This window comes from Colias philodice, chromosome 3 (genome assembly GCF_061535455.1).
Source record: "Colias philodice isolate Cphi_HAF_F1 chromosome 3, ilColPhil1 Martin Lab GWU primary, whole genome shotgun sequence".
Taxonomy (NCBI): domain Eukaryota; kingdom Metazoa; phylum Arthropoda; class Insecta; order Lepidoptera; family Pieridae; genus Colias; species Colias philodice.
In genome coordinates this window covers 6,036,271-6,061,283 of record NC_143088.1, presented here as the reverse complement: position 1 = coordinate 6,061,283, position 25,013 = coordinate 6,036,271, and the positions used below count along the sequence as shown (strand labels likewise).

General features: G+C 32.0%; 3 protein-coding genes across 3 annotated transcripts in view; 1 reads left to right on the top strand and 2 right to left on the bottom strand.

Annotated features, from left to right (window-relative positions):
- Nucleotides 1–668: 668 nt before the first annotated feature.
- On the bottom strand, nucleotides 669–1,859 carry LOC149489668 (ATP synthase F(0) complex subunit g, mitochondrial-like). Its single transcript, XM_089714970.1, has 3 exons — nucleotides 1,814–1,859; nucleotides 1,262–1,461; nucleotides 669–839 (listed from the first exon to the last, which is right to left on the bottom strand). The coding sequence occupies exons 1-3, from the start codon at nucleotides 1,857–1,859 to the stop codon at nucleotides 669–671; spliced, it is 417 nt and encodes a 138-aa protein (XP_089571096.1).
- Nucleotides 1,860–2,580: 721 nt separating this feature from the next.
- On the bottom strand, nucleotides 2,581–12,285 carry LOC149489667 (uncharacterized). Its single transcript, XM_089714355.1, has 2 exons — nucleotides 12,064–12,285; nucleotides 2,581–3,229 (listed from the first exon to the last, which is right to left on the bottom strand). Exon 2 carries the CDS (start codon nucleotides 3,168–3,170, stop codon nucleotides 2,718–2,720), a length of 453 nt encoding a protein of 150 aa, XP_089570481.1. The 5' UTR covers nucleotides 3,171–3,229; nucleotides 12,064–12,285; the 3' UTR covers nucleotides 2,581–2,717.
- LOC149489665 (beta-1,4-glucuronyltransferase 1) overlaps nucleotides 9,854–25,013 on the top strand; it is a 43,846-nt gene continuing 28,686 nt past the window's right edge. Inside the window, exon 1 of the mRNA XM_089714345.1 lies at nucleotides 9,854–10,097. The gene's annotated coding sequence lies outside the window, so the exon portion shown is untranslated. The remainder of the gene's footprint in view (nucleotides 10,098–25,013) is intronic.

Below are 25,013 nucleotides of genomic sequence, written 5' to 3'. Positions count from 1 at the left end.
ACCATCTTTTTATAGGTCCCCAAGTAACATATATAAAATTTAGCTTTTAAACTATAATGAAAGTTAGGTAAAAAAAATGAAAGTTAGGTAAAAAAGGTACTATTTTATACACCTTTACTACCTGTTTCCTGCCAAAGTTGATTGACACAACCCAAACTTGATAGTCGCTGGTCGTTCTTATCTGTATAGGAGACATATACAGAGAAACTTTCAACTTTCCTAAAATAAGGAAAGTCTGGCCGTCGTGGGCTCTTAACCTATTACATATTTTAAAGATTTTTGGAAACTAACTCGCCATGCCCGAAGCTTAAAAAAAAGCTTGCTGTTCCAAGAAGTATCTAAACAGGTTTATGATGAGCTATTACAGTATCACCTCATTATACCTTTTTCATTATAATGATGCTGACTGACATCATAATAAGACTGAGAGTGCCTACCAGTACCTACCTGAACCCCAATTTTCAGTTCCTGAAATTCAGTAAGTTTTTCGAATTTATCTTAATAAAAAGTTTTTGGTAGTCAGATAAGTAGGTCAGATAAAAATACAGGTTTCGAAATAAGTATATCTTTAATTCATAATTTTTTTTCGTTAATATCAAACAAAATCGTGTTTCAATGGAATTTGTGTTACCTATTTTATGCTCCAAATATCACAACAGTTTTAACTATTACACTTTATATCCAACAATATGCATCTTGCCTATTGTTTCTCCCAAGAAAAACCATAAACCGACTTCAGTAGAGACTAAGAATAGTAGCCAAGCTTGCTTTACAGTTAGATGCTTATAAGATCCAGTTTTAAAGAAATCTTGTAGGAGTTTGAGGTCGTCTTTCATTTGCTATAAAAAAAATTCAACGTAAATTAAGCAAAAAAAAATAACCAATGTAAATATGATTCAAATGCATTACGAGCTCCTATGTAATCGTTTTCTTCAAGAAAAGGGGTAGAATAATTATTTTTAACATAATTTCTTATTCATTTTTGTTTTATCAGTATACACTTAACTATGTACAGTTGAACATACAATTTTATAGGACAAGCAAACAGTGCATTTTCCCAGCTTAGCTTTATGCATCTGACACCAGAATGAAAGTGAACTAATCCCTGAAATCGTAAGAACTAAGAAGCTCTTTACTTATACTTTTTAGTCGAAAGTCACAAGGTTCATGCCATAAGACAAAAAAAAACGTGCAGATGTAGGTACTTATTTGTGACTCCAATATATTTTCATTGCAATATTTTAAATTAATATCAACCTACCGCAATTTCATCACTTTTAGGCGGTGACATTTCCAAAGTATAATATCCCTTCGCAATTCTCATTTTGCGTGCTAGTTCTGATTTTGATATGCGATTAGATAAATCATTTATGTTTTTAAGAATGTCTTCCTTTCTTCTGCCAAAGTATGGTTTATGTAGTTCCGGTATGCTATCAATTACAGTAAAATGTGTCCGTATACCTAACGTAAAAATGCAAAAGAAAAATATGATCAAAGTAATGAACTATGTTAGGATTATAGCACTTATCATATATTTTATCATTCAACTGATTAATTATTTATACATGCAATTAAATTTAAATTTCTATTTCAACCCTTTTTCAAAAGCTTAGTTCAAAAGCTTCATCCCACTCCTACAAAACGCACTTTCGTATTTATATGTTTATAATTTATAAATAGTAGGTTAGGTAAATAATGAATATTAAAAATTTTCATTCCAATATTCAGCTATGGAATAAAATAAGAAAAAATTCTCACAGAAAAACGTAGAAACGATGTTCAGTTAATTAGTGATAAAAAGAAGTATACTTACGTAATAAATTTATAGCTAATTTTAACACATTCGTTCCAGCAACCATTATCAATCCTAGATTAAGTATTTCTTTTTGTTGAAATTATTTATTATTAATTAAAATCAAGTTAAAATCTTTTTGTTTCCTGTTACAATCAGCAAATAACCTAAAACATATCTATAATGCTTCTATAATGTGTCAAAATTGTCACACATAATGTTTTGTCCAAGTTTTGTCTCTTTTCCAAGGTTTTATTAAAAACATAAAAGAAAGCTATCCTCTGTATATTAATTATTTGAGTTGTTATAAGCACATTGCTTGATGGTAGATAACTGAATGAGACAAATCTTTGTTTATATTTTAAAGGGGGTGAGTTTGTATATTTTAACCATGGGCCCGATTTGAAAAATTATGCATGGAACGGAATGCTATAGGGCATGCTATATTATTATATCTAGGGGTTCGGAGCAATGCTGGTAGAGCCGCGGGGCAAAGCTAGTACATTATAAGTACATGTACTTATGTACCTTATTTTATTCATATGATTGTATATTATAGATGAATAATCCCATAGGTGCACAATAATTTTCAAAATAATATTAATTGCATTGCATGCAAAATGAGATTAAATAATTTTTTCTTAGAGTTTTCATTGAATGTTGAAAATGTTTACCATAAAATCCTGACTTATTGTTAAGTATGAGGAATGAATGCATCATTTTTAAAAAAAAAGGAGAGATCCAACAATTTTTTCTTAAATGATTTATTGGCCAATAGAATCATAATAACAATCATTTTACTAACTCATACTATACAAAAATTACTATAAAAAAATCTTGTAACTGTTCATACATTTTCTGTAGGTATAGATATAATGTTTTACTCGTTAAAACATTTGAACAGCATCAACATCATTAATAGGTATTACTTTTTAGGTTTAGGTGCAGAACCCTTTTTAACCTCGCGTCTTGTCTTCTTTTTAACCTTTTTTGTCTTTGCTTCCACTCTGTTTGTTTTCTTTTTGGATTCTGTTTTAGTCTGAGTTGCAGCCTTTACTTCAACTTTTTCTTTAGGTGCCTCAGTTTTAACATTTTTCTGATCCACTTGTTTTTTAGCCTTCTTTGCTGCTGCTGCTGCTTTGTCTGCCTCAAGTCGCTTATTTTCCTCAGCTTTCTCGATAGCTGCTGCCTTAGCTTTTTCGGCAGCAGCTTTAATGGCAGCTTCTTTTTCTCTAATTATGCGGGCCTTTTCTTCTTCAATATCTTTTATTTTTTGACTGACATTTGCAATGAAATTATCAGCCACACTAGAAGCAGCGTTTTCAAGACGTTTTCCGAATGGCCCTTGAAAAATTTGTGACGTCATTGGAGGAATCATCTCAACTTTTGCATATTGCCAAGCAGTTCCAATAGCCGGTTTTAAAGCTTTACTTGTTGCTAAAATATAAAAAAAAAGCTGTGTATAACTAACACGACAAAAACCAATTATAATTTATTTAAAATAATGTAGTTTCTCTTTTATTTTGTTTTGTCCTCTAATTCTTTTTTTACTCTCTCTATTTCTTTTTCTAAATATTCAATTTCTTTAGGAAGTAAACGAACGCGTGCTTCTTCAAATTTTGAAATGACTTTTTCATTTATTTTATCCAGTATGTTTTCAGTTTTCCTCACAATCGGGTTACAAACTATAGGTTTAGCTTTCGTTTTTGCGATGTAATTTCTTGTGCTAGACCAAACTTTTGTTACCACAGGCCCAACTTTTCTCAGAGAAACTGCAAAACAAACATGTAAATTAAATCATTTTTTATTTAGTTTATTATTGATTATCATAATATAAAAAATTGCCTTTATTATATAATCTGTTTTGCTAAAGTTTCTTTGAGATTTGGACTGTTTCTACATATAATGTTATGTTGAACTTACAAAGCGCTACATCCAAAGCCATCCTGGTAACGCGCGCCATAAAAGATTATTATTTATATTGCAATGTGATTTTGCAATAATTTATTGTAAGGTTAATTTATGGTAAGGATATTGTGACATAAGTCACATACATCATTTTATTTTTGATTGATGAAATCACGATGCATACTTTTCCTTATCAGATCTCTTTTAACATTATATTTTATTTAATGTACATCCTTTTTTATGTATGTAATTAATAATTATTTTATTTTGAGCCTCTATTGATATTGATTTAAAAACTAGATTAGTATTATTAGCATCAAAGTGTGTTTTGCAACCATACATTGACTAACTATCCCAAACACAAAAATAAATTGCAATCAAAATTATGAAATAGGTATAGCAAGTTCTTGTGTGATAAAATAAATATTCATATTTCAGTATAAAACGTATACCGGTTCTTGAACCGTTGTCGTCTTAATAGATATGCAAATAGGCCTAGACAACGCAAATAGATCTAGAATTATGTCTTGACCTCGGTGCACAAACTTCAGTTATAATAACACCCATACAAATGTACCTACTTATGAATGCGTTTATTTAATTGTAACAAGCTGTATAGGGCCCATCAACAATGAAGAACTGATTAAATCCAAAAGTTCAAATTAGATTCACTTCGTAAGAAAATGTTCTCGACTAGAGTGATATTTGCGTTATAAACAAAGCAATCATTTGCATTGCATTGAATCGCTGACCTAAATCGAATATTATTGTTATGTACATATTTGACAATAAATTTAAGTTTATGAAGTGATTATGACGTAATATTCTTCAGCGGAATTTGTGATGATCAAAATTAAACTTAACGGAGGTATTTTTGGACTGTCTTGTTAGACCGTGGAGTGTGGACGTTCTTCTATAAATACTTCTATATAAACCAAAGACGGACACTAGCCTTTTTCATTGAAGCGATGCTGTGTGTGTGTTTTTATAATACTTCGTTTACTATTTTCTTTTCGTCTTCTCAACGACTTAAATACATATTATGAATCAGTAAGTACCTACGTATCAACTAATACCTAGTTAACTGATTGATGAGTAGATTTCGGTTTTAAATTTTCTTTGCTCTCTTTTCGTATATTTTTGTATCCAACTTCTAAGTATTACATACTGGTAATACTTTACTGTGGTATATCTAAATTTTCACGTCACAATGTTTTCTTCGCTTTCGTTCGTTCGCTAATGTTTGTTGTCCTCACCCGCGTTACGACTTACGACATACTGCTTAAATTTTTAACTATGGTTAGCAAGTTTTACGTCATGTGTCCTAACTGAGTGTTAGCGCGCAAGTGCGAATGAAACAATACATGCACATAATAAACAATAGAGTATATAGGCACCTGAAGGTCTCTCTGAACTGTAGTAAAAGACAATCCATACTTCTTAATATTGGATCGAAGATTGAAGCGATAGGAATAAAAGAAAATTTCAAGAATAAAAACTGAAAATATTTTAGAAATTACGACATTAATGTGAACTTAATTAAGTACCTACTCTATAAAAGTGAACAAATTTGAAAACCTACTACGCAATCTACATCTAGTAGATAGATATTGTTTTTACATGTATTTTGTGAAATATGTGAGATAGGTACAGATTAACTAAGAAACTATATACCTAATAGAGGAAAAGGAATTACGGTAGGAATTAGTGCGGAAAAATAACAAACATGGGTACCTAATAAGAGCGTGTAATGTCATTATAATAAACTAATGATTGGCTCTACCTGCATGCTACTATTAGGTATTTCTGGCTTCCAAATAAATAGGTATACCTACTGCAATGGCGTCAATAAAAGAAAATAAAAAGCGCATAGTTCTAATTTGTTGATATCTAATTACATATGTTTAATCCCATTTTTATTTCAATCATTGAGTAAAAAAAATCGATTAATAATTTCTAATTGAACTCTATCAAATACAAAACAATATCTAGATCAGTGAGCTTGCGTTTTTTGAACGCGAAAGCGTAGTTTGAGATAATTGTTTAAAAGAACTCCACGTACAAATTCAATTACACGTGCGTGAGCCAATAATTAAACTTTTGAAGTAACCTAGATGCGTTCGACATCATTTACCACTCCCGAATGTTTTTGTGCCTTGTCCCAGATTACAGGTTCGTTGCCTTCGTCGTCTAACTGGACAGTTTTTTGCCCACGATCTCTTTAATAATATGACATAGCGGCTACGGCGCTGTCATTTTTTTATGCACTAATTTATGTACACAAGTGTGGGTGATGATGGTACGTTTGCCGGCTCTCATCATAGTTTTTGTACAAATGTGTGGGTATAGAAGAAATACATTCTCATTTGCGGACGAGGAGACGAGCGTTGCATACAAATTATTGTACTATATATTATATGAGAAGAATATTGGTGCAATTTAATTTGATACAATTCTGACCGCGGAATTTCAGCCGCGTTTTAATGACATAACGGGTTTCATGTTACTGTACTTCTTTGCTTTAAGTCTAGAGTTTAAAATTTTCTGTATACTTACGCGTAGGTATTTTATAACAGGCGTATTAAGTTAGTTTATGTCGATATTAAGTGCGAGGTAGGTATAATTATTACATTTTTTTACACTTTTTAGCGTGATATTAGTCACTTATTTAATACAAGAGCTTTCCGCCTGCGGCTTTGCGTGGACTAAAAACCACACTAAAAACTTCGCACTTCGCGCATTTTCCAAAAAGAGTAGTATTGCACTATGATAATTTTACGACCTTAGTTGTGTATCACGTCAAACTTTTTTTTCCTGGTGGTTTTAACTCACAATTCATTTTAAGTGTAGGTTTTATTAAAGGCTAGATATGTACAGATTTTTCTCTTCTTAGAGACTCAAAAGAATGTATTTTATATATCATGATAGGTAGATGTCAATAATAAGAAGATATGAATATTTATCTTTTTTAAATTTCAAGTAAATCAGACATTTCTGAAAAAATAAAACAATGCCATAATGCGTAGGTACCCACAAAAATAATTAAATTGTAAGATATAGTTTTATCACTACAGTACTTATATTTTAATTGTTTGTTTTGTATGTTTAAATACAATATCGTGTTAGAAGAAAAACAAAACTACAGTCATGTTTGTTAAAAAGAAACAGAAATCGTGCTACTAACGACCTATCCAGTCACGCATCACATAATATGATTCTATATTAAAAATGAGTATTCTTTAGAATCTTCAGATGATCTCACATCATGCAAGGGTATAAAATTCTTAAGCGATTACGCATTTATTAAAAAAAAATAATCACGTGCGATTCTGCTAATTAGGCTCATGGATCTTGTAGTAAAATCAACCGCATAGGTAGATAGGTACGTGTTGGTTATGAATGGGCTAATCGTGTTAATTTGTAAATAACACATTACATTACACACAATGTAGTATAAATGCTTAATATAATCTTTTATTATTCATTTTACAGAAGATCAAATATTATGCCAAACTTAATTTTGTCAGATGTCTTTTTTCGTGGATACAATGCATGTAGAAAAATCCATGCTGTGTATAATGAAACTTTTGTAAGACTGATTGAGAAGTTCAATGGAATACCCTTAGAGGAATACCTATAGTGCTAGGGAGATAAAATGAATCACTAGAAATGGTCTTCTTTCGTTTATTTAGCCTCATAACCCAGTGCACAATAAGATTTGAATACAAATATTTTTGCATATTATACTAATGGGCACTTTATAAAGATACACTAGCTCCCACACTAGGATCCTTCATCCTCTGAGTTGTGGGAAAATAGTCTCTTCCGATGTTACAGTAATAATTTACCTACTGTTAATATACTATAAGTTCCTATACATTGCAGTGTAAGAAATATAAAAGACATATATAATGTGTATATGATGCGTATGTTAGTTAATACTAACATACGCATTAATATGTGGTCTTCAAATTCTTGAAATGCCAAATAAACACGTTACATGCGTACTACCACAGATAACATAATAGTATTTTTTTTTTTATACAACAACCGACAAAGGAGCGGGCGGTGTACTGATGATTACCTTCGTATTACCTTCGTATTACCACATTACATACAAAATGTATCTATGGCGTATCAAATGCCTATCTATTGATATGTCAATTGTGCGATAGCAAAAATCTTTGGATATCCATGAAAGTAGATTTTCACATATAATGTGATGAGTAAAAAAATTGACATATTCAGTGTCTCATTTTATAATACTTTCAGTTTAATATTGAAAGGAGAATCACTCCTATTCTATTTTCATAAATAAAAAAATAATGAATCGCTTTAAAGTTCTGTTGTTGGCGTTATACTCGAGAAGGCTTCTCAGGCTCAGGCTCTACCAATTCAGCAATGTTTATTTTTTTTTAATTTAGTTTCTACACAAGGAAGGTGTTTATTGAGACAATATACTACAACCTTTCCTTTTCCAAACTCTTGTTCCAAACAAACGACTATTCCGTCCTGTCAAAAAATTTACGTCATCCTAATCAAAACAAAGGCGTTCGATTAAAAAAAGTTAAAAAGTATTATCATCGATAAGGATATTTTCTGGTAAAAATTGTTAAATCGACCAAGTCCATCGAGCAGGTCGAGCTACTTTAATTAATGTAATGAACAAAAATCTGACTGATTTTACTGATTGTTTTATTAAACAAGTGTGCACTATATAGGATTAAATTATTTATCAGAATATTTTGGTCAAATAAACGCTTCATAATGCGGAACTTTTATCTTGTTTACAACGATGAATGACAATGTCAGGACGAATGTTTAAATACTTTTATGCGACTTTCACTACGTCTCTATCTAATTACAAACAATAAACATGCGTCGTCTGAATTAAACAAATAACACAAAGCAATATTATGATGAACAATATGGAAAACCGTTACAATACCAGATGAGGAGATTATGCAATTCGTCTTATATTACATTGGGTTGCTTCCTTGTAGTAATAATCTACTCCAGGAAGTCGGGCAGTCGACCTATGTGCGCGATCCATAATGCAAAGATAACTAAAATTTACGCGTGCTATTTCAAACAAATTGATGGTGTATACTTTGAAGAAAGCTAGTTGGAAAATGTCGACATCAAGTATCATTTCTCAGGCTTATTCTTAATATTCTATCTAAAGCGATCAGTGGTCGCAATGACGATGCTAAGGGTCACAAAGAGTACTTATTATACCTAGCTGTCTGCATGGCTGCATGCTTCGCTTTCCCAATATTTAGGTATTTGATATTAGAACAAAGAGACACCAACAGGAATAGGTACATATTTTGGTATATTAAAGGGCGTGTAGCAAAATATAAGAATTGGTTTAATGTAGAAAATTCTTATTTTCAGCACCAGTATTCAGCTCGAATAGACCACCGAAAAATGGCAAGCACCACGATATCGAATGGGTACATGATTTGTTCACGGCCCACGAGAGCATAAATGTAAATTATATCATCATGCGTCAATTTAAAGTTTTAGACAAATATTTAATTATTATTGATTGTGAATAACCCAGTCACAAGTCACAACCAACAGTTAATTGAGTTGACAAAGAAAGTAAAATTTATGATTTATAGCAAAGATAAAATAAAAACTATAATTTATTTTTTAAATAAAACGGGATTAGACAATTTAATACCTATTTGATAAAAAAAATGTACTTTATTAATATAAGAAGTTGTAAAAGATACATAGGCACAGTAGGTCTACTCTTTCTCTTAAAGAGATTACAAAAAAAGAAAAACAATTAATTATTAACTTCCAAAAGCTTTGATATTCAATAACTTTTACAGGCCTCATAAACTATTGAGAGCTTGTCAAAATACTCTTAATCCATAGTAGGTAGTTTAAACTCAAACCCAGTTTTACTTTCATTCACTATCACCGCCAATGTGCCTTCTCCCGAGTCTCAGAATAATCTCGATCCGATAGACAACAAAGTGCAATTCAATCCCTTCGGAGAACCAGACGGGTGTTTGTTGCTAATATTAGATGGGACAAAAAACATTGCCGGCGGGCTTGTGGCCCTTCTTTCAAAGTCCCTCGTCCCGGACTCCGGAGCGCGACGCGTTGCTTCCGACCTATACATTTGTATCTATATTATAGAGACGGCAGTACACCGCGCGCCACCAACCGGTGCGCCTGTGTTGAACACACGATACGATTGTGTCACAATCGCCGTGACATTGTATTTCGCACAAAAGTGACCAACATCACTATTACGTGTATATTACATGCAGTGCCACTATAAATAAAGCGTCCTGGAACAAAAGCGCTTATCCAAACGAATCATTTTTTCATGCGTGTTTGAACCATCCTTAGAAAGAAAAATAAACATAACACTCCGGTAAGTTATCCGTTCGATGTCTAATGTCATTATTATTCTTGATTTTATCTTGAGTATAAAAGAAGTCAGTCGAGTGTATTTTGCAGTAACATAGAAGGACGTGAAAATTTCTAAAGCATACCAATTATTTATGTTAAACGATGTTTAATGTCTGAGCGTTCGGAGAAAAAAGCAGGTGAAAGCGAAATTACGGATGATATTTACGATCGAATCGAAGTCTATTTAGTGCTGAGTGTTCGTACCTACTTCATGTCTACTATGTCCATGTGCATTTTATTTTCTTAAAAAGTTATCATATCCTAGTTCAAATCATGCCCAAGTTCCTATTAGGCAGTTTTGGCTGAAATTTTGGGACATACCTATTAGACTTCAATAAATGCAAATTACCAACAACTTTTCTCTAAATTCTAAAATCCAATGAATAGGCTACGATTAAGAACATTCTGTCCTATGTATGAAACCACTTTATTTATTTAAATCTAGAAATTAATTTTTACATACTTATTTGTTCCTGAATAACTCAGGCCCCGGAATCACAGACACAATAGAAAATCTATTGTGTCGTGGACCGATCGGGCCGTTCGGGGCTCAATGGGTTAATCCCGCCAAGTCGAGAACTTAGCTTTAACTGAGTACCTAGTTGTTTAGAAATTAGAATTAAAATGAAAATAATTATTTATTATCAGAGATCTTTGTCGTCTTTACAGCGAAACAAGACTAATCTACTTCAAAATTTAACTTTAATTTATCAGGGCAATGTAAGCCTTATGCTATCCCATTTGCATTTTGAGGGTACACTTAGCAGAGAAACTATAACACTTAGAGGTTTCGGCTGTCATTAAATTTTCTATTCATGTCTAGATGTGTTAGCAATCCAGTGTTAGCAACCTGAAGTGAGCTGATTATCGTACCAGGGGCGTAAAATTATCGTACATTAGGCGTTTTTGGTTCAAAATTATCGTACTTTTTAGAATAAAGTCAATTATAAATAAATAAATCATATAAATTGTAATATTGATAAGTATGCAAGTTCTCTATAGTTAATCTTTGTTTAACTACCGCTGTCAAATCAACGGGACACTGAAACCCAAACGTTTTATATTCATTATACTCTTTGGTTTTACGCGTGGTACAGACTACAGACCTGAACCGATTCCATTTCCACTTTATTTTCAATAAACGCGCCAAGTTTAAAATTCAATCTGACAAAATTTCACTGTTCTCATGAAAGTTCGATATGAAACACGTCAAAATTTCATATTTGTATGGGTGAAATAATATAAATTCTCGAATTTTGCCTGATAGAAATTATCGTAAAATCAGCGTACGATAATAACATGCTATCGTACATCGTACGTAGGCACCAAATTATCGTGTTTGTACGATAATTATCGTACGGTTGGGAACGCTGTAGCAATCATAAAAATATAATTTTGTCCACATTAACAAAATAGGTAGATGACTTCGCGAGTCGCGAGCGATCGTAAGGCACCACTTTTTGGTGGTTTTTTAAATATGCATTAATATAAAACTTCTGTAGCAGTTATCAAAATTATCCTTGGCCATCTACATAAGAATGTAATTTACCCTGATAATCTCGGAATTTTATATTGAAGACATAATGCAATAATCTTTGTGAGACATCTATAATTCTTGACCCAACACGTTTGCTCCACAATGCTTTCAACATAACATTTGCATCATAGATATCGAGTAACTTTTGTGATACAAAGAATAGCGACAATATAAAGGTACTAAATGGGTACTAACCTTTATAACATATTGGTGTCCTAAATTGAATATTTAAATTTTAAACAGGGACATTATGTCATACCTGCCTACCTAACACATTCAATTCTCAGTTTAATTTTGGTTAAAACTTACTTTTACCATCTGTATAGTTAACTAGTGTCCTTTATTCTTAGTTTTTATGGAACTAATCTCAAATGGAAACATTACAACATACCCTAATGTCCGTTCACGAAAGACTGTCACTGCCGGTATTGTAGGTACTCCAAATAGTATCAACTACAGCTGTTTGCAGTTTTACATCATATATGGTATGTGTATATGTTTCTGTTTTACCACCTTTTATATTTCTCATACAATACCATATTATGGTTTTCTTCTATCACCAAGCTCCAGCTACTTTTTTACCATCAGACATAGTATTTAATTATTACGCACGCTTGAGTACTTATAACTTATAAGCAATAACACAAATTTTTAAATTAATAATAATTACAACAGGCTAAATATTAAATAACTTATAAGCAGATCGGTAACATTCCAAAAATTAACTGATACTACATAATGTTCAGGCACACATACTAATTGTAATAGCAAGCAGACGATACTCGTAAAGCAGGTTACAATTTAGCAAAAAATGTTTCAACATACCTCGCACAACAATAACTAGTAGGTATACCTATCGTTACGGTCGAATCACGCCCCCTCTGTCGCAGTTTCAAATCAATAGTCCAGTACTGGTGTAGGTACTCGGAACAGACGGACTAAATGTATACTTATTATTCCCTAATAATTTTCCCTAATAAGTTTCCCTAAACTAACGAACCAATTTTTTTTCGGTAACTCTTATACTAAGCAAAAAATCCAATACGTTTATCAATAAATGCTTGTAATAAATGGCACTTAACTATTTCAGAAGTAATATAAAATATTTATATCTTCGGTGATCTTTTATATGTAATTTAAAATTCCACTCTATAGAGTACGCCTGAGGGATTTTAAAGTATGGAACGGCCACTCAAAAGTTTCCTCGCTAAAAGACCAGTTTAGCATGAGCCACAGTATGTAATCTAATTCACGTCAATAAATTGCAATTTAAATAAATTTAAGATCACGTTACCCTGGTCGCTGAACCCTTTCCCCTTGACAACAACGTCATTCGACAAGTTGTAAGCACCAGGCATACATCAAACCTTTAAAATGTATAATACCATTTATGAGTTACTCAAGGTTTTAGAACGGTAAACTCAATTGTAGAATAAGAGAACTGGATATGTAATGACGGTTTTTAAGTGTTTAATTAGAGTTGATTGTCTTATTTTATGGCCAATAAATATTGGTATTACATTTTTTCTAAACATCGTCACAGGCTTTTTAAGCCACGTTTAAGTGTCGAGGGGTTTAAGCTTAGTTGAATTTATAACCAATATGCCAGTAATAAAACAAATACATATCTAAGGAAAAGTTAATCCATAATAAAGACCACCCGAAAATTATTATTACATATTACAAAGATCTATGCTTCAATTAGTTCATGTATACATATTACAATTATACATATTAAATACGAGAACAATAACTTTTAGGGCTGATTTTTCAATCCTTGGTTAAAACTTATTCGTCGAATAATGTATAAAACTACCATTTTAAAAACGTATTCTAATTGCCCGTATTTGACAGTTTACGTGACATTTTAATATTATCGTGTAATACTTTATTGGACGGATAAGTTTTATCCAAGCATTGAAAAATCGGCCCTTAAATAACAAACAAATGAATTGATAAAGTTAAGTCACACGCATTAATCAGATAGAACTTTTATTTTATGAGCAGTCTTATACAATGATATTAACCTTTAAATGATTGTATAATTGATGAATAAATTGCAAGGTTGCATTCCCCATATAAATGCTCATTGCTCATTGGAAATGAATATCCATAATTGAAACGCTCATTCTGGTACTGGTTAGTCGACTGACTTGCATAGATTGAGAAAGATTCCTAGAGTCAATACTCGATAGTATTTACTATTTAGTACTGGTTTTGTAGTGTTTAGATAACTGAACAATGCGCCTGCAACGACTGCATTCCACGATACCCCCCGTATCTCTGAGAAATATCCATATTTTATTTTAAAACCTCGGATTCCACAAAACATAGCGTATCTTACCTACACCATACAAAGTGCTGAGATAGGTACTATACGATTTATTTTTAAAGGCTCTTTTTATGTTAAAAGGGTTTTATAAATACCTGTTAGCTCATTGAACTTTAAGGAAAAATTTTAATTGCTTTTTTTATACCAATCTTATAGTATAATAGAAATTTTAAAATGTTGTATAGGTACTCTACAATTTGGCTTTTCAAGCTGATATTCCCAAAAAATTTGGAGTACCTCAATTCACATTACATTTTTATTCAAAATTCAAACTCCTTAAGAGTTTTAATGATATCATGTACACGAAGATAGCCATAAATATTAATCTAGATGCAGGTAAAATATTACGTGCACGTTTTGTTTTGATGACAAATATATGTTCTGTAACTAAATCGTATAATGTTTTAGGTACTCAATGTTCAACCTCGAGAAAATTAGCTATTAACGTTTCGGCCTTGGCTGTTCCTTTGTATGATTGTACTAAAAATTTGCAACTGATTTTACTGTCAATTACCTGTCATAAGACGACTCTTCTAGCACTTTTATTATTAGCAAGAATATGGTAATTCATACATACGCTCGAAAACATGGCAGTTACATTTTTAACTCGAATTCATATTTGTTTTGTAAAGGGGCTTACTTAAAACTCCAGAACTTCCCCTTGTTACTAAGTGAAATCCTTGACCCCACACCTCAATGGGTATCATGATTATACGTACGCATAATGTATGTATCCAGATCTGATGTACATATAAATTTAAGAATTAGAATGCCATAAAATATCAAATTCAGATCTGATGTTTTTAATAGCTAATGGGCATTCTTCAGCTTTACCTTTTTTATCAATTTATCTTTTTTTTAATTAAACGGTGACTAATTAGCTAATAAGCATAATTATTGTCGTTTTCTGGTATATGTGACAAAATTATTGTAACTAATTTATTATTCAGGCATATACCTACCTAATGTATAACATATTTTTATATTAGTTTTCAAAGGCCACGATTTGATCTATTACGCAAATCTTAATATTTAATGCAAATAGATTCAATCGTAGACATGAAATAGATTTGAAAAATCTTAAATGAGAGGCTCATTAGGTCAAGGATGAAATTATTATGAAAATATAATGATTACACACTTTCCATAATAAACAGTATGATGAGGCATACATTAAAAATAAATTAAGCTGTACCTACGGTGCGGTATTATGTGGTATTACGGCTTGAACATGAGAATTGAGACACACATACCTATGTCGTGTGTACAAAATAAAGGATAACAATGATAGATCGAAATGTTTGCGTTTAATGACGTCATCTATCTATAATAATGTATCCACTTGTATAAAATTTAAAAATATCCTGGCAAGTACTTACAATTCCAGTAGCTAACATGCTGTATTCAGTTTTGTTAGCTGCATGGTCTTATTGTAAAATATACTGTAGAGCAAAATAATGTTTTGAGTCCCAAGAAAGTAGAAAATTTTAATTTACAATAGTGCAATAGTTAATTTGAAAGTGAATGAGCTTTGCTAAGTCTCCAATTACACTACGTGGCGTAAGTGGCCACTCCGCGCTAATTACTTAATGTTTTTACGTGTTTCCCGTTCGATTTTAATGTCTAATACTTGGCTTGTTTAAGAGGATGTGAATGAACTGTGAATTGTCTTCCACAAAGCATTACAAGGAACGAAGTTCAAGTGATGAATTCGCAAACGCTTAGTTGTTTGTTTAATCTTGAAAAGCGCAAAATTTACTGTTGGAAATTGACTTTTCGTGAGAAATCCTACACGCACAAGTACACCATCTCTATATACGTATTTTAATTTATTCACCTTTCGGTAGCCAAAAAAACATCGCACTATTTGGAATATGACTGTTTTAAATTGACGTTATATTATAAACGAGTACCAGATGAAATAGAGTCTGACTTCCAAATCAAGTATAAAATAAAGCTATTAAATAACTCATCAGATACCATCAAAGAATTTTCGAAGCACATCGTAGTAGAGTTCTAAATTTATACTTTTAAACAAGCACCATTTTAAAACAAGAGACGATAGATGGATATTTCTGAGGATCCTAACTGAGCAAATGTTGGCCCGGCGCCAGACGACCATCGAATTTTACAGCAGTCCCGTTCGTTTCCTTAAGGTTCAACGGCACTTTACTGCAACTGCGCTTCTTTCGGCAAATTGATTCACATAAAACGCATTCATAAATTGAGTACGGATTATTGTAGACCGTTATACATTTGGATAGCTCACTTTACGAGAAATATAAAGTTTCGTTTCAGTGCTCAAAAACAGGCATTTGCCAGAGTAAATAATATTAATTATCAGATAGAATATTATATGCGTGCGGAACTTGAAATCAAAAAGAGAGAGAAAATCAAACTTAAAAGCGTATCAAGCATGTCAAAAATAGAAGACACGAATAGATTGAATTGGTAGATTGAAATCTTTCTAACAAACTTTATAAAAATAACAATAATAATGGATCGTCTTCTTTTACAATAACATATTTCCTAACCTGTATTTTCCCTTCAGGGGGCGTTTCAAAATTCCACCCTGTATATATCCACTACCGCAAAGTAGGCAGAGATAGTTTTGCTAGTTTTTATTTTGAATCATCGTCATTACTATGCTATGGTCATAACCTATGGTAACTCAGATTACCCACAGACTCGTGGCCGTGACCACGGTCGCTTTATAAATGTTTGAATATTTTATTAAATTATTAGTAACGTTGTTTGATATATTGTTTATTGATAAATATTTTAATTCAAATACCTAAAACGATTTTTCAATGTTTTTAATTTGCAATAGTGTAAATTAAAAATAGGTTTTAACATATTGTGTTATTGGAATTAATCGCAAACACCAAAGCTGGTATCAAAATTTTAATTTTAGCCATATGCGCGGCATATGCGTGCTTTACTCAATGCTTTATCAGCTAACTCCGCCACAGATAACTCAGAGGGCCGTCGCTACATTTCCTGTGTCTGCTCTATACTATTTAATATTATTTGACGCATATTCAGAACAAAATATGACCTCCGCAAACATTTTATTGAACCCGCAGCCGTGGGAATTCCCAGAGTATTGAAAAAGGGAAAAAGCATGAATCATATGTAATCCTTTATTCTTAATGCATTGCTTAGGCCGTGCGTCATGCAGCTAGAGGCTTGTACAGGTAAAATTATCCGCCATTACTTCCCAAGCTGCTATGGTTCATAAACTAACGGCTATAAGAATGAAATTTGCATCTTGTTTCACACATTATTGGTTTAGATGAGAATGTGTACGTAATCTTTAGAAATGAAGGTGTCGTATAAGGTAAAGTTTAACGGCTTTTATGCAAGGATGTCAGTTTTTTAATTTAGGTAAGTTCTAGCAGTAAAGTTTGATTTCCAATAAATGCAGTACTACTAGTGTAAATTGCAATCAACAAAATTGGCTAATGGTGATATTAGATACTTATCTTGTAAAACCAAACCAAACTAAAAATACAATTAATGTAAAACTATCCATTACATAACGATTGAAACGTAAGCGACAAATTAAATTACTTATAATGAAGTTGCAAGCGCTTATTCAATTAATATCCAATTGCATGACGAGGAACTCGGCCGTATAACTATTCCAATTGTGATATAAATTGATACAACTCTAGGCAATGACATTCAATGTGTCTACTGAAGCGTCCCTGCAAGGGCGTTGAGTTACTAGATCATTTTAAAGGCTAATCTTGAGTAAAGAACCTATTATTGTGTTGTTTGCACTTGTAATTCAAGATGTGATAATGTAATATTTGTTGAAAATGTTGTTGTATTTTACATACATAGAGATGTTTGAATATCATGTTATTGGTCGATCAAAAATATAAAAACGTGTTTATAAAATTAAGGCATAGGTATGCCGGTAATTGTAGGCCAATCTTCCATAAATTCAATAAAATAAATATAAAACACTTCTTTAGTTTTTAATCGCATATTTTTAGATAATTTCCGTGAAAAGTGTATATTATATTGCAAATATCCCCGTTTACATCTCATTCATCTCAAGCAAGCTATAAATGCGTCCTCAATTCCACTCCAAGAAACGCCATAGCGTTATATTTCCCGAGCAATGCCATAAAACGTGGAATGGGTTTGTAATCCACAAAGGTTAAATCGTTAGGCTATTGAGACATATTCTGCACTTAGCATTACGAGTATAGGTATGCAGAATGCCACACGTAAAGAACATGAATACAGGTAAGGCATACTTGGATTCGATCCAAGCGTGAATGTTTACAAAACTGTACTCTACGGAAACGAAATTGCTTTAAAACAATTTTCAACGATGAGAAATAATGGCTGAAGTACGCAACGCCGTGCATACTGAAGAGGCCGGTTAATCATGCATTAATATTTCAATGAAACAGGGGTTTTCCAAATTTCCTTTACGTCTTAACAATTTATCGTCCAGAAGCAGAAATAGAATGCAGAAATATTTACAATTGTCCTTTTGATGCACTTACATCGTTTCGAAATTAGATATTTGATTTTATTTATATAAAAGAACTTCGTAGTAGTATCAACAAAAATTGTTGTTTAAAATCCGTTGGCCATATTAATGAGACTATTAATGTAAATAAAAACATGCTTAAAATGGCGACGGAAGCGTCCGAGATACCAGTGAAAAATTCCAATCCCTTAACTTACATCATTAAATTTTAACGGTAAGTATAAGGACACCGTATTAAAGCCCTTCTTACAATAAGCGTCCAACTCAGTCCGTTATAATTGTCTTGGAGGTTCACATTGAACCTGAAGTAGGCGCTCACATACAGGGTTAAGATTTGAGGTAGGCCCGTAATTTCATAGTCGTCATCTTGTTAAGCGACTCGTCAGCTCTTATCCACCAGCATTTATGATATCTTTGTACATCCTTACCCGTATAGGGGGCGGCTACGTTTATATTAATGACGCCCGGCTCTCCACTTGAGAAGTTACTGCATATTCACTCTTCCTTTAAAACATTGTAATTGTGGCATTTAGATGCCTAACACATATGACCGTGTGTCCGTTTACTCTGAGAAAAATGTCCTTGGCAACATTAGCATGGATTTCGTTGTAAATGTGTTTCAATTGACACAATTGCCCTCACATTATTTTGTATCATGCACATTGTGCATTCGACGCATGTGTTACAATAAATATTTGCAACATTAAGTTTCAGTGTTGTCATGTATCGAACGAGCCTTGTATGCGGAATTAATACAATTTTACGATGCTATTATTTATTGAGCATCCATTTTCAATCGACATAACTGGGACATTTGGTACTACAAGATAGAAACGAAATTTAACACAATGAATGCGAAAATACGTTTTATATAGTTTGAGAGTCATGGCATTATTTGTTTGGCTTTGTTAGATGATTTCATTTAATTGGTGACATATAAATGTATTGTATCTACAAGTGCTATATCAATTACAGACTCAATGAGTCTGATATTGAACGAGATCCAGTAGGCAAGGCAACAAGCATCGTATCAAATTACAATAAGCTACCGTTCACTTGATTTCATGGAACCGTCATTTATAATTTGCTTAATATTTCACTGAGGTCGTTTACTTTCAGCTTCAACAAAACAACAACACTTGTATCCTATGACAGATACATCGTTGATGTTAATTTTAGGTACGATCAAGTTTATATGTTCATAGTATATTATCTGTGTTGTATGCGTTTTACTACGCTCGAAAATAATTCTATGTTTGAGGTAACGCGGTTTCGAAAATTTAGGTTCATGTTGAAAATTAATTAAACATTAATTAGTTGTAAAGTATCCACTACACGGGGGTATTAATTCAACCGTTAAGAAAATGGCCAGCCGCTCTCCTATTATCTTTTGGTTGGATTCTGAGAATTTTGAATGATCGTAAAAATGACTCAGTCTTGAAGGTCGTCGGCCCCAGTTCGTTTGAAGCGATATCACGGCAAATTGATGCTTCTTACAGGAAGTGCCAGACCCACTGCGAGTTACGAAAAAACCCGCGCCAACAACACGAATCCAATCATAATTTACACTGTTTTAACGTAATAATCGTCAGAAAAAACACATCCGAAGCTGTTGAAAGATCTCAGTAATAACACAGATGTAATAGCTAGCAAAATTATTCCGGTATCGTAATGCCAACAATATCAACGCTAACAAAAGTTTTATAATTATTTAGTAAATTAAATAAATCATAAATGTATTGCGCATAAACGGTTTAGCACTAGTTACCTACTTTTAATCATTTCAATATCGATTGATTAAGCACACGTTTTCTTAATTAAACTCTATCATCACTGTTTATTTGGAAAGTAACAATCTTGTATCAAATCGGTAATATGTGTAATTTTACGATGTTTAAACTTACACTTAATTTATTTACTTATCATATACATAAACAATTTCAATATTCTTCAAACAATATTATATTTACTCAAATATAATGATTGTGTATAAACCCAGTTGCACTAACAGACGACCAGATTGCAGTGTGGAGATAAATTGCGCCTGCGACCTTTATTAACTGGCACACGCTTTCTGTTTTAAAAAAAACTTTTGTTCCGTTCACTAGTCTATGTTTTTGACATTGCCTAAGGTTACGGACCCACATCGAAAGTATGCATTTCATGGTTTTTAAGTGGAAATGCTCCAAAATTTACTTAGGCATTAACCTGGCCATTACTTTTATTACGCCGACACGCAAGAATAGTGATTATGGCGGTGATAATCTAAATCGTCTTTAAACTGTTTCAAGCGCACTTTCAAGGTTATTTTTTGTCTCTGGTCTGACATTGTTCTCTGAACCTCAAAGTCTATCTATGAATAGGCACTTCTCCCGTATCTTATCCATTCCTCGAAATGTATTTGGGTCAAATACGTGTTAGATACAATAAAATTTCAGTTGTTTGGTCAGTAGGTAGGAGGCAGGTCTCAATATTAATTTAACAGAGTTATACATATTTTGTTGTAGGTAGACATTACGTTTTTAATTTGCATTAATAGTACAAATTACAAATATTTATGAACACAATCCGAAATCGAAGGCACAATTTAATGAAAATACTAACAAACTTACTTTGTGACAAATCATGATAGAAAACCATAAAAATATTGCATAATTTGTATGGAATATGCTATGCAAATTATAATTATTTTAATTGTTCATCCTCTGTTCATCCATCTCGAAACCATCTGGTTATCACGAGGTTCAAAATAAACATTTAACTATTGTATTATATTGTACCAACATGGGTGACCGGACGAGGCGGACAAGCCTTTATAAAAGACTGAATGTTTTATTGTCACTACATAGTATAAAACAAAGTCGATTTCCCTGTCCCTATGTCCCTATGTCCTTATGTCCCTATGTCCCTTTGTACGCTTAAATCTTTGAAACTACGCAACGGATTTTGATGCGGTTTTTTTTAATAGATAGAGTGATTCAAGAGGAAGGTTTATATGTATAATAACATCCATTAAATAGTGGAGAAGTACTGTTATTTTTGAGGTTTCTAAAGTGATGTCGTAAAAAATTACATTTTTTCCGCTGTTTGCAATAAACGCAGGCTGAACCCTACGAGTTTTATCAAAATAATGTACTAAGTATTATACACATTAAAAAGGTCTATAGAAAAGTCCGCGATGGTATATGTCTATCTCTTATGGATAACCCACAATAACATTTTTTTGTCATTTACTTTTTACGAAAAATAATGGCTAATTTTCGATGCGATTTTAACCAATACAGCATTAATCCTTAACCAATTAAATACCTTGAATACATTGTTCGTTTAATATAGATCTATATGGCCCTTTACACCGTATGATTTAAGTGAATATTTTCGAAGATATTACAGATTTAAAAATTGCGGGACGTAGCGTTTGCGGCGGTACCGGCCGGCCGCCAGGCTATCTATACGAAGTCGGAGCGGGCCGCTATGTTTTTATATACAACGTTCACAGTTTTTCTGTAGTGTTAAATACACTACAGAAAAACTGTATCAGCATTGCACCCGTGCGAAGCCGGGGCGGGTCGCTAGTTTTAATATAAAGCTATGTGCGTTTTTGCGTCAGTCAAATTTTGTAATTATATGTCCTCTAATTATTTCATTACCACAAATAACTTTTAATTTTTCAAATAATGTTTTGAATTCGCACAAATCCCAGTGGTCCTAGGAAAGTACGTTGTACCTTTCTGTCGTGGTTCATATAACGTTTCGTTAATAGCCAAGCGTGAATTATTTAAATAAACGGTTGAATTTTATTAGTAAGTAGGTATATCATTTTTATACTTTATGGTAAATTATAACTGTAAGTTAAGTATAAATAACTACAGCTACATAAACTGTCGGCGTTACAGTTTGGTGTAATTACATATAAATAATATGCCGGTAAATATTTCACTTTTTGAATAAGATACAATGTGTAATTGTGTAATGACGATTAATTTTCAATTTAAAAATACTTATAATTAGTCCTATTTCCCTTTCCAATTAAAGTAATCATGATAATTTCAAAATGCCTTCCAATGCCTTCCAGTTTCCAAACCAAAATGGCTTATCCTGCCGTGTTTAATGTCATACCTCTACATTTACACAGATATTTTATTGGATTCAGTGGTGGGATTGTGGGAATGAAAAGTTAAAATTTTATAAATTAGATACAATAATGTTTGCATTTCATTCATTCTTATATTTACTTCTCATGTACAAAGCCCAACATAATTTTATATACTTTAATATATAAATAATTATACTCACTATAACATTCTTCATATTCATCTTATATTCATAATGTTATTTATTTACAACTCGATAAAATGCAACTCTAATGCTCTATGGTCAATTAGTACAACAGACATGTGGAAAGGACCGAAATTTAAAATATTTGTGTAAATTATAAATACTATTTAAAAATTAAATAATTTCATCAACTCCTATTAAGAGGGGGCATAAAGCAAAATAACCAATCTTCTATTAGATGATACGTGTAATATTCAAGACCAAATCTAAAAAATAAAATATATATCAAACTAGATGATATGTTCAACGATTCTGTTTAATCAAAAACATAAAATATTAAAATTGACTCGATAAAAAAAAATCACCAAGTTAGCTCTAATTTTCACACTTTTACGTTTTCTACTTGACATGGTAATACTTATTATGATTTTTTTTTCATAAATAATTATATTAAAACATTTGCAAGATATTTGTCAGAGCATTTTGTGTAATTACTTTTAGTTTTGGTTTTATCTGCGATAAACCACTTTTGGCGCTCTTTTTTTCTCGAGATAAAACGTTTGGTTTTGTCACGATAAAAGTGGTTTATCGCAGATAAAACCAAAACTAAAAGTAATTACACAAAATGCTCTGACAAATATCTTGCAAATGTTTTAATATAATTGTTTATGAAAAAAAAATCATAATAAGTATTACCATGTCAAGTAGAAAACTTAAAAGTGTGAAAATTAGAGCTAACTTGGTGATTTTTTTTTATCGAGTCAATTTTAATATTTTATGTTTTTGATTAAACAGAATCGTTGAACATATCATCTAGTTTGATATATATTTTATTTTTTAGATTTGGTCTTGAATATTACACGTATTATCTAATAGAAGATTGGTAATTTTGCTTTATACTCCTTCTTAAGCGTGCTATACCTTCAAGGGTCATTCATATTTTTTTTACTAAATTATTAAAAATTTATCGATGTTGCATTGATTTATGTACCGTCTATTTATATAATAATTGATAAAAAGCAGTTCGCGTTAGATATTATGATTATAATATATGAAAACAGTTCATCTCAACTTGTAATAAAGACTTCATTATATTGTGTGCAAATGACAATTAATGTTTGACATGTTGTTATGACATACTTATGAAGTTATGACTATTATACTATATTGCATGATTTTAATTTAATTTTAAAAACAAGTTTTCCTACTATATTGTGAGTAAATTTGTATTTATTTAATTTTTAAATTTTGTTGGTTTGTGAATTTCCGCATTATTACTCAATCTTTACGTGCGTAGTAGATATATGTATGTGTATCATCACTACATAGTATAAAACAAAGTCGCATTCTCTGTCCCTATTTCCCTATGTCCCTATGTCCCTTTGTACGCTTAAATCTTTGAAACTACGCAATGGATTTTGATGCGGTTTTTTTTAATAGATAGAGTGATTCAAGAGGAAGGTTTATATGTATAATAAGATCCATTAAGTAGTGGAGAAGTACTGTTATTTTTGAGGTTTCTAATGTGATGTCGTAAAAAATTACATTTATTCCGCTTACATTGCAAACGCAGGCTGAACCCTACGAGTTTTATCAAAATAATGTACTAAGTATTATACACATTGAAAAGGTCTACAGAAAAGTCCGCGATGGTATATGTCTATCTCTTATGGATAACCCACAATAACTTTTTTTTGTCATTTACTTTTTACGACAAATAATGGCTAATTTTCGATGCGATTTTAACCAATACAGCATTAATCCTTAACCAATTAAATACCTTCAATACATTGTTCATTTAATATAGATCTATATGGCCCTTTACACCGTATGATTTAAGTGAATATTTTCGAAGATATTACAGATTTAAAAATTGCGGGACGTAGCGTTTGCGGCCGCCCGGCTTTGTAGGTATTTTATACCCGTGCGATGCCGGAGCAGGCCGCTATATTTTTATACCTATACAACGTTCACAATTTTTCTGTAGTGTATTTAGTGTGGTATTTAGTATCAGCATTGCACCCGTGCGAAGCCGGGGCGGGTCGCTAGTAAGGTATAAATGTAATGATGCGTGTTTAAATTTACGTTGTTGGTAAGCATGTTTTATAGGAAAATGATTATAATTATTCATTTAAAAATTAACCATGCTGAGAACCGCAACTACATTCAGCATTTATTTTTTACATTTGTGTTCATTTTGGCATAAAAATCTTTACTA

Excerpts from the sequence above, each read along its gene's own strand:
- LOC149489668 (XM_089714970.1), bottom strand. The coding sequence starts at position 1,859 with ATGGTTGCTGGAACGAATGTGTTAAAATTAGCTATAAATTTATTAC. Across the intron at positions 1,462-1,813 it reads ATTAGCTATAAATTTATTAC|GTATACGGACACATTTTACT; the intron begins GTAAGTATACTT and ends TTTTTACGTTAG. Across the intron at positions 840-1,261 it reads CTAAAAGTGATGAAATTGCG|CAAATGAAAGACGACCTCAA; the intron begins GTAGGTTGATAT and ends TTTTTTTTATAG.
- LOC149489667 (XM_089714355.1), bottom strand. The coding sequence starts at position 3,170 with ATGATTCCTCCAATGACGTCACAAATTTTTCAAGGGCCATTCGGAAAA.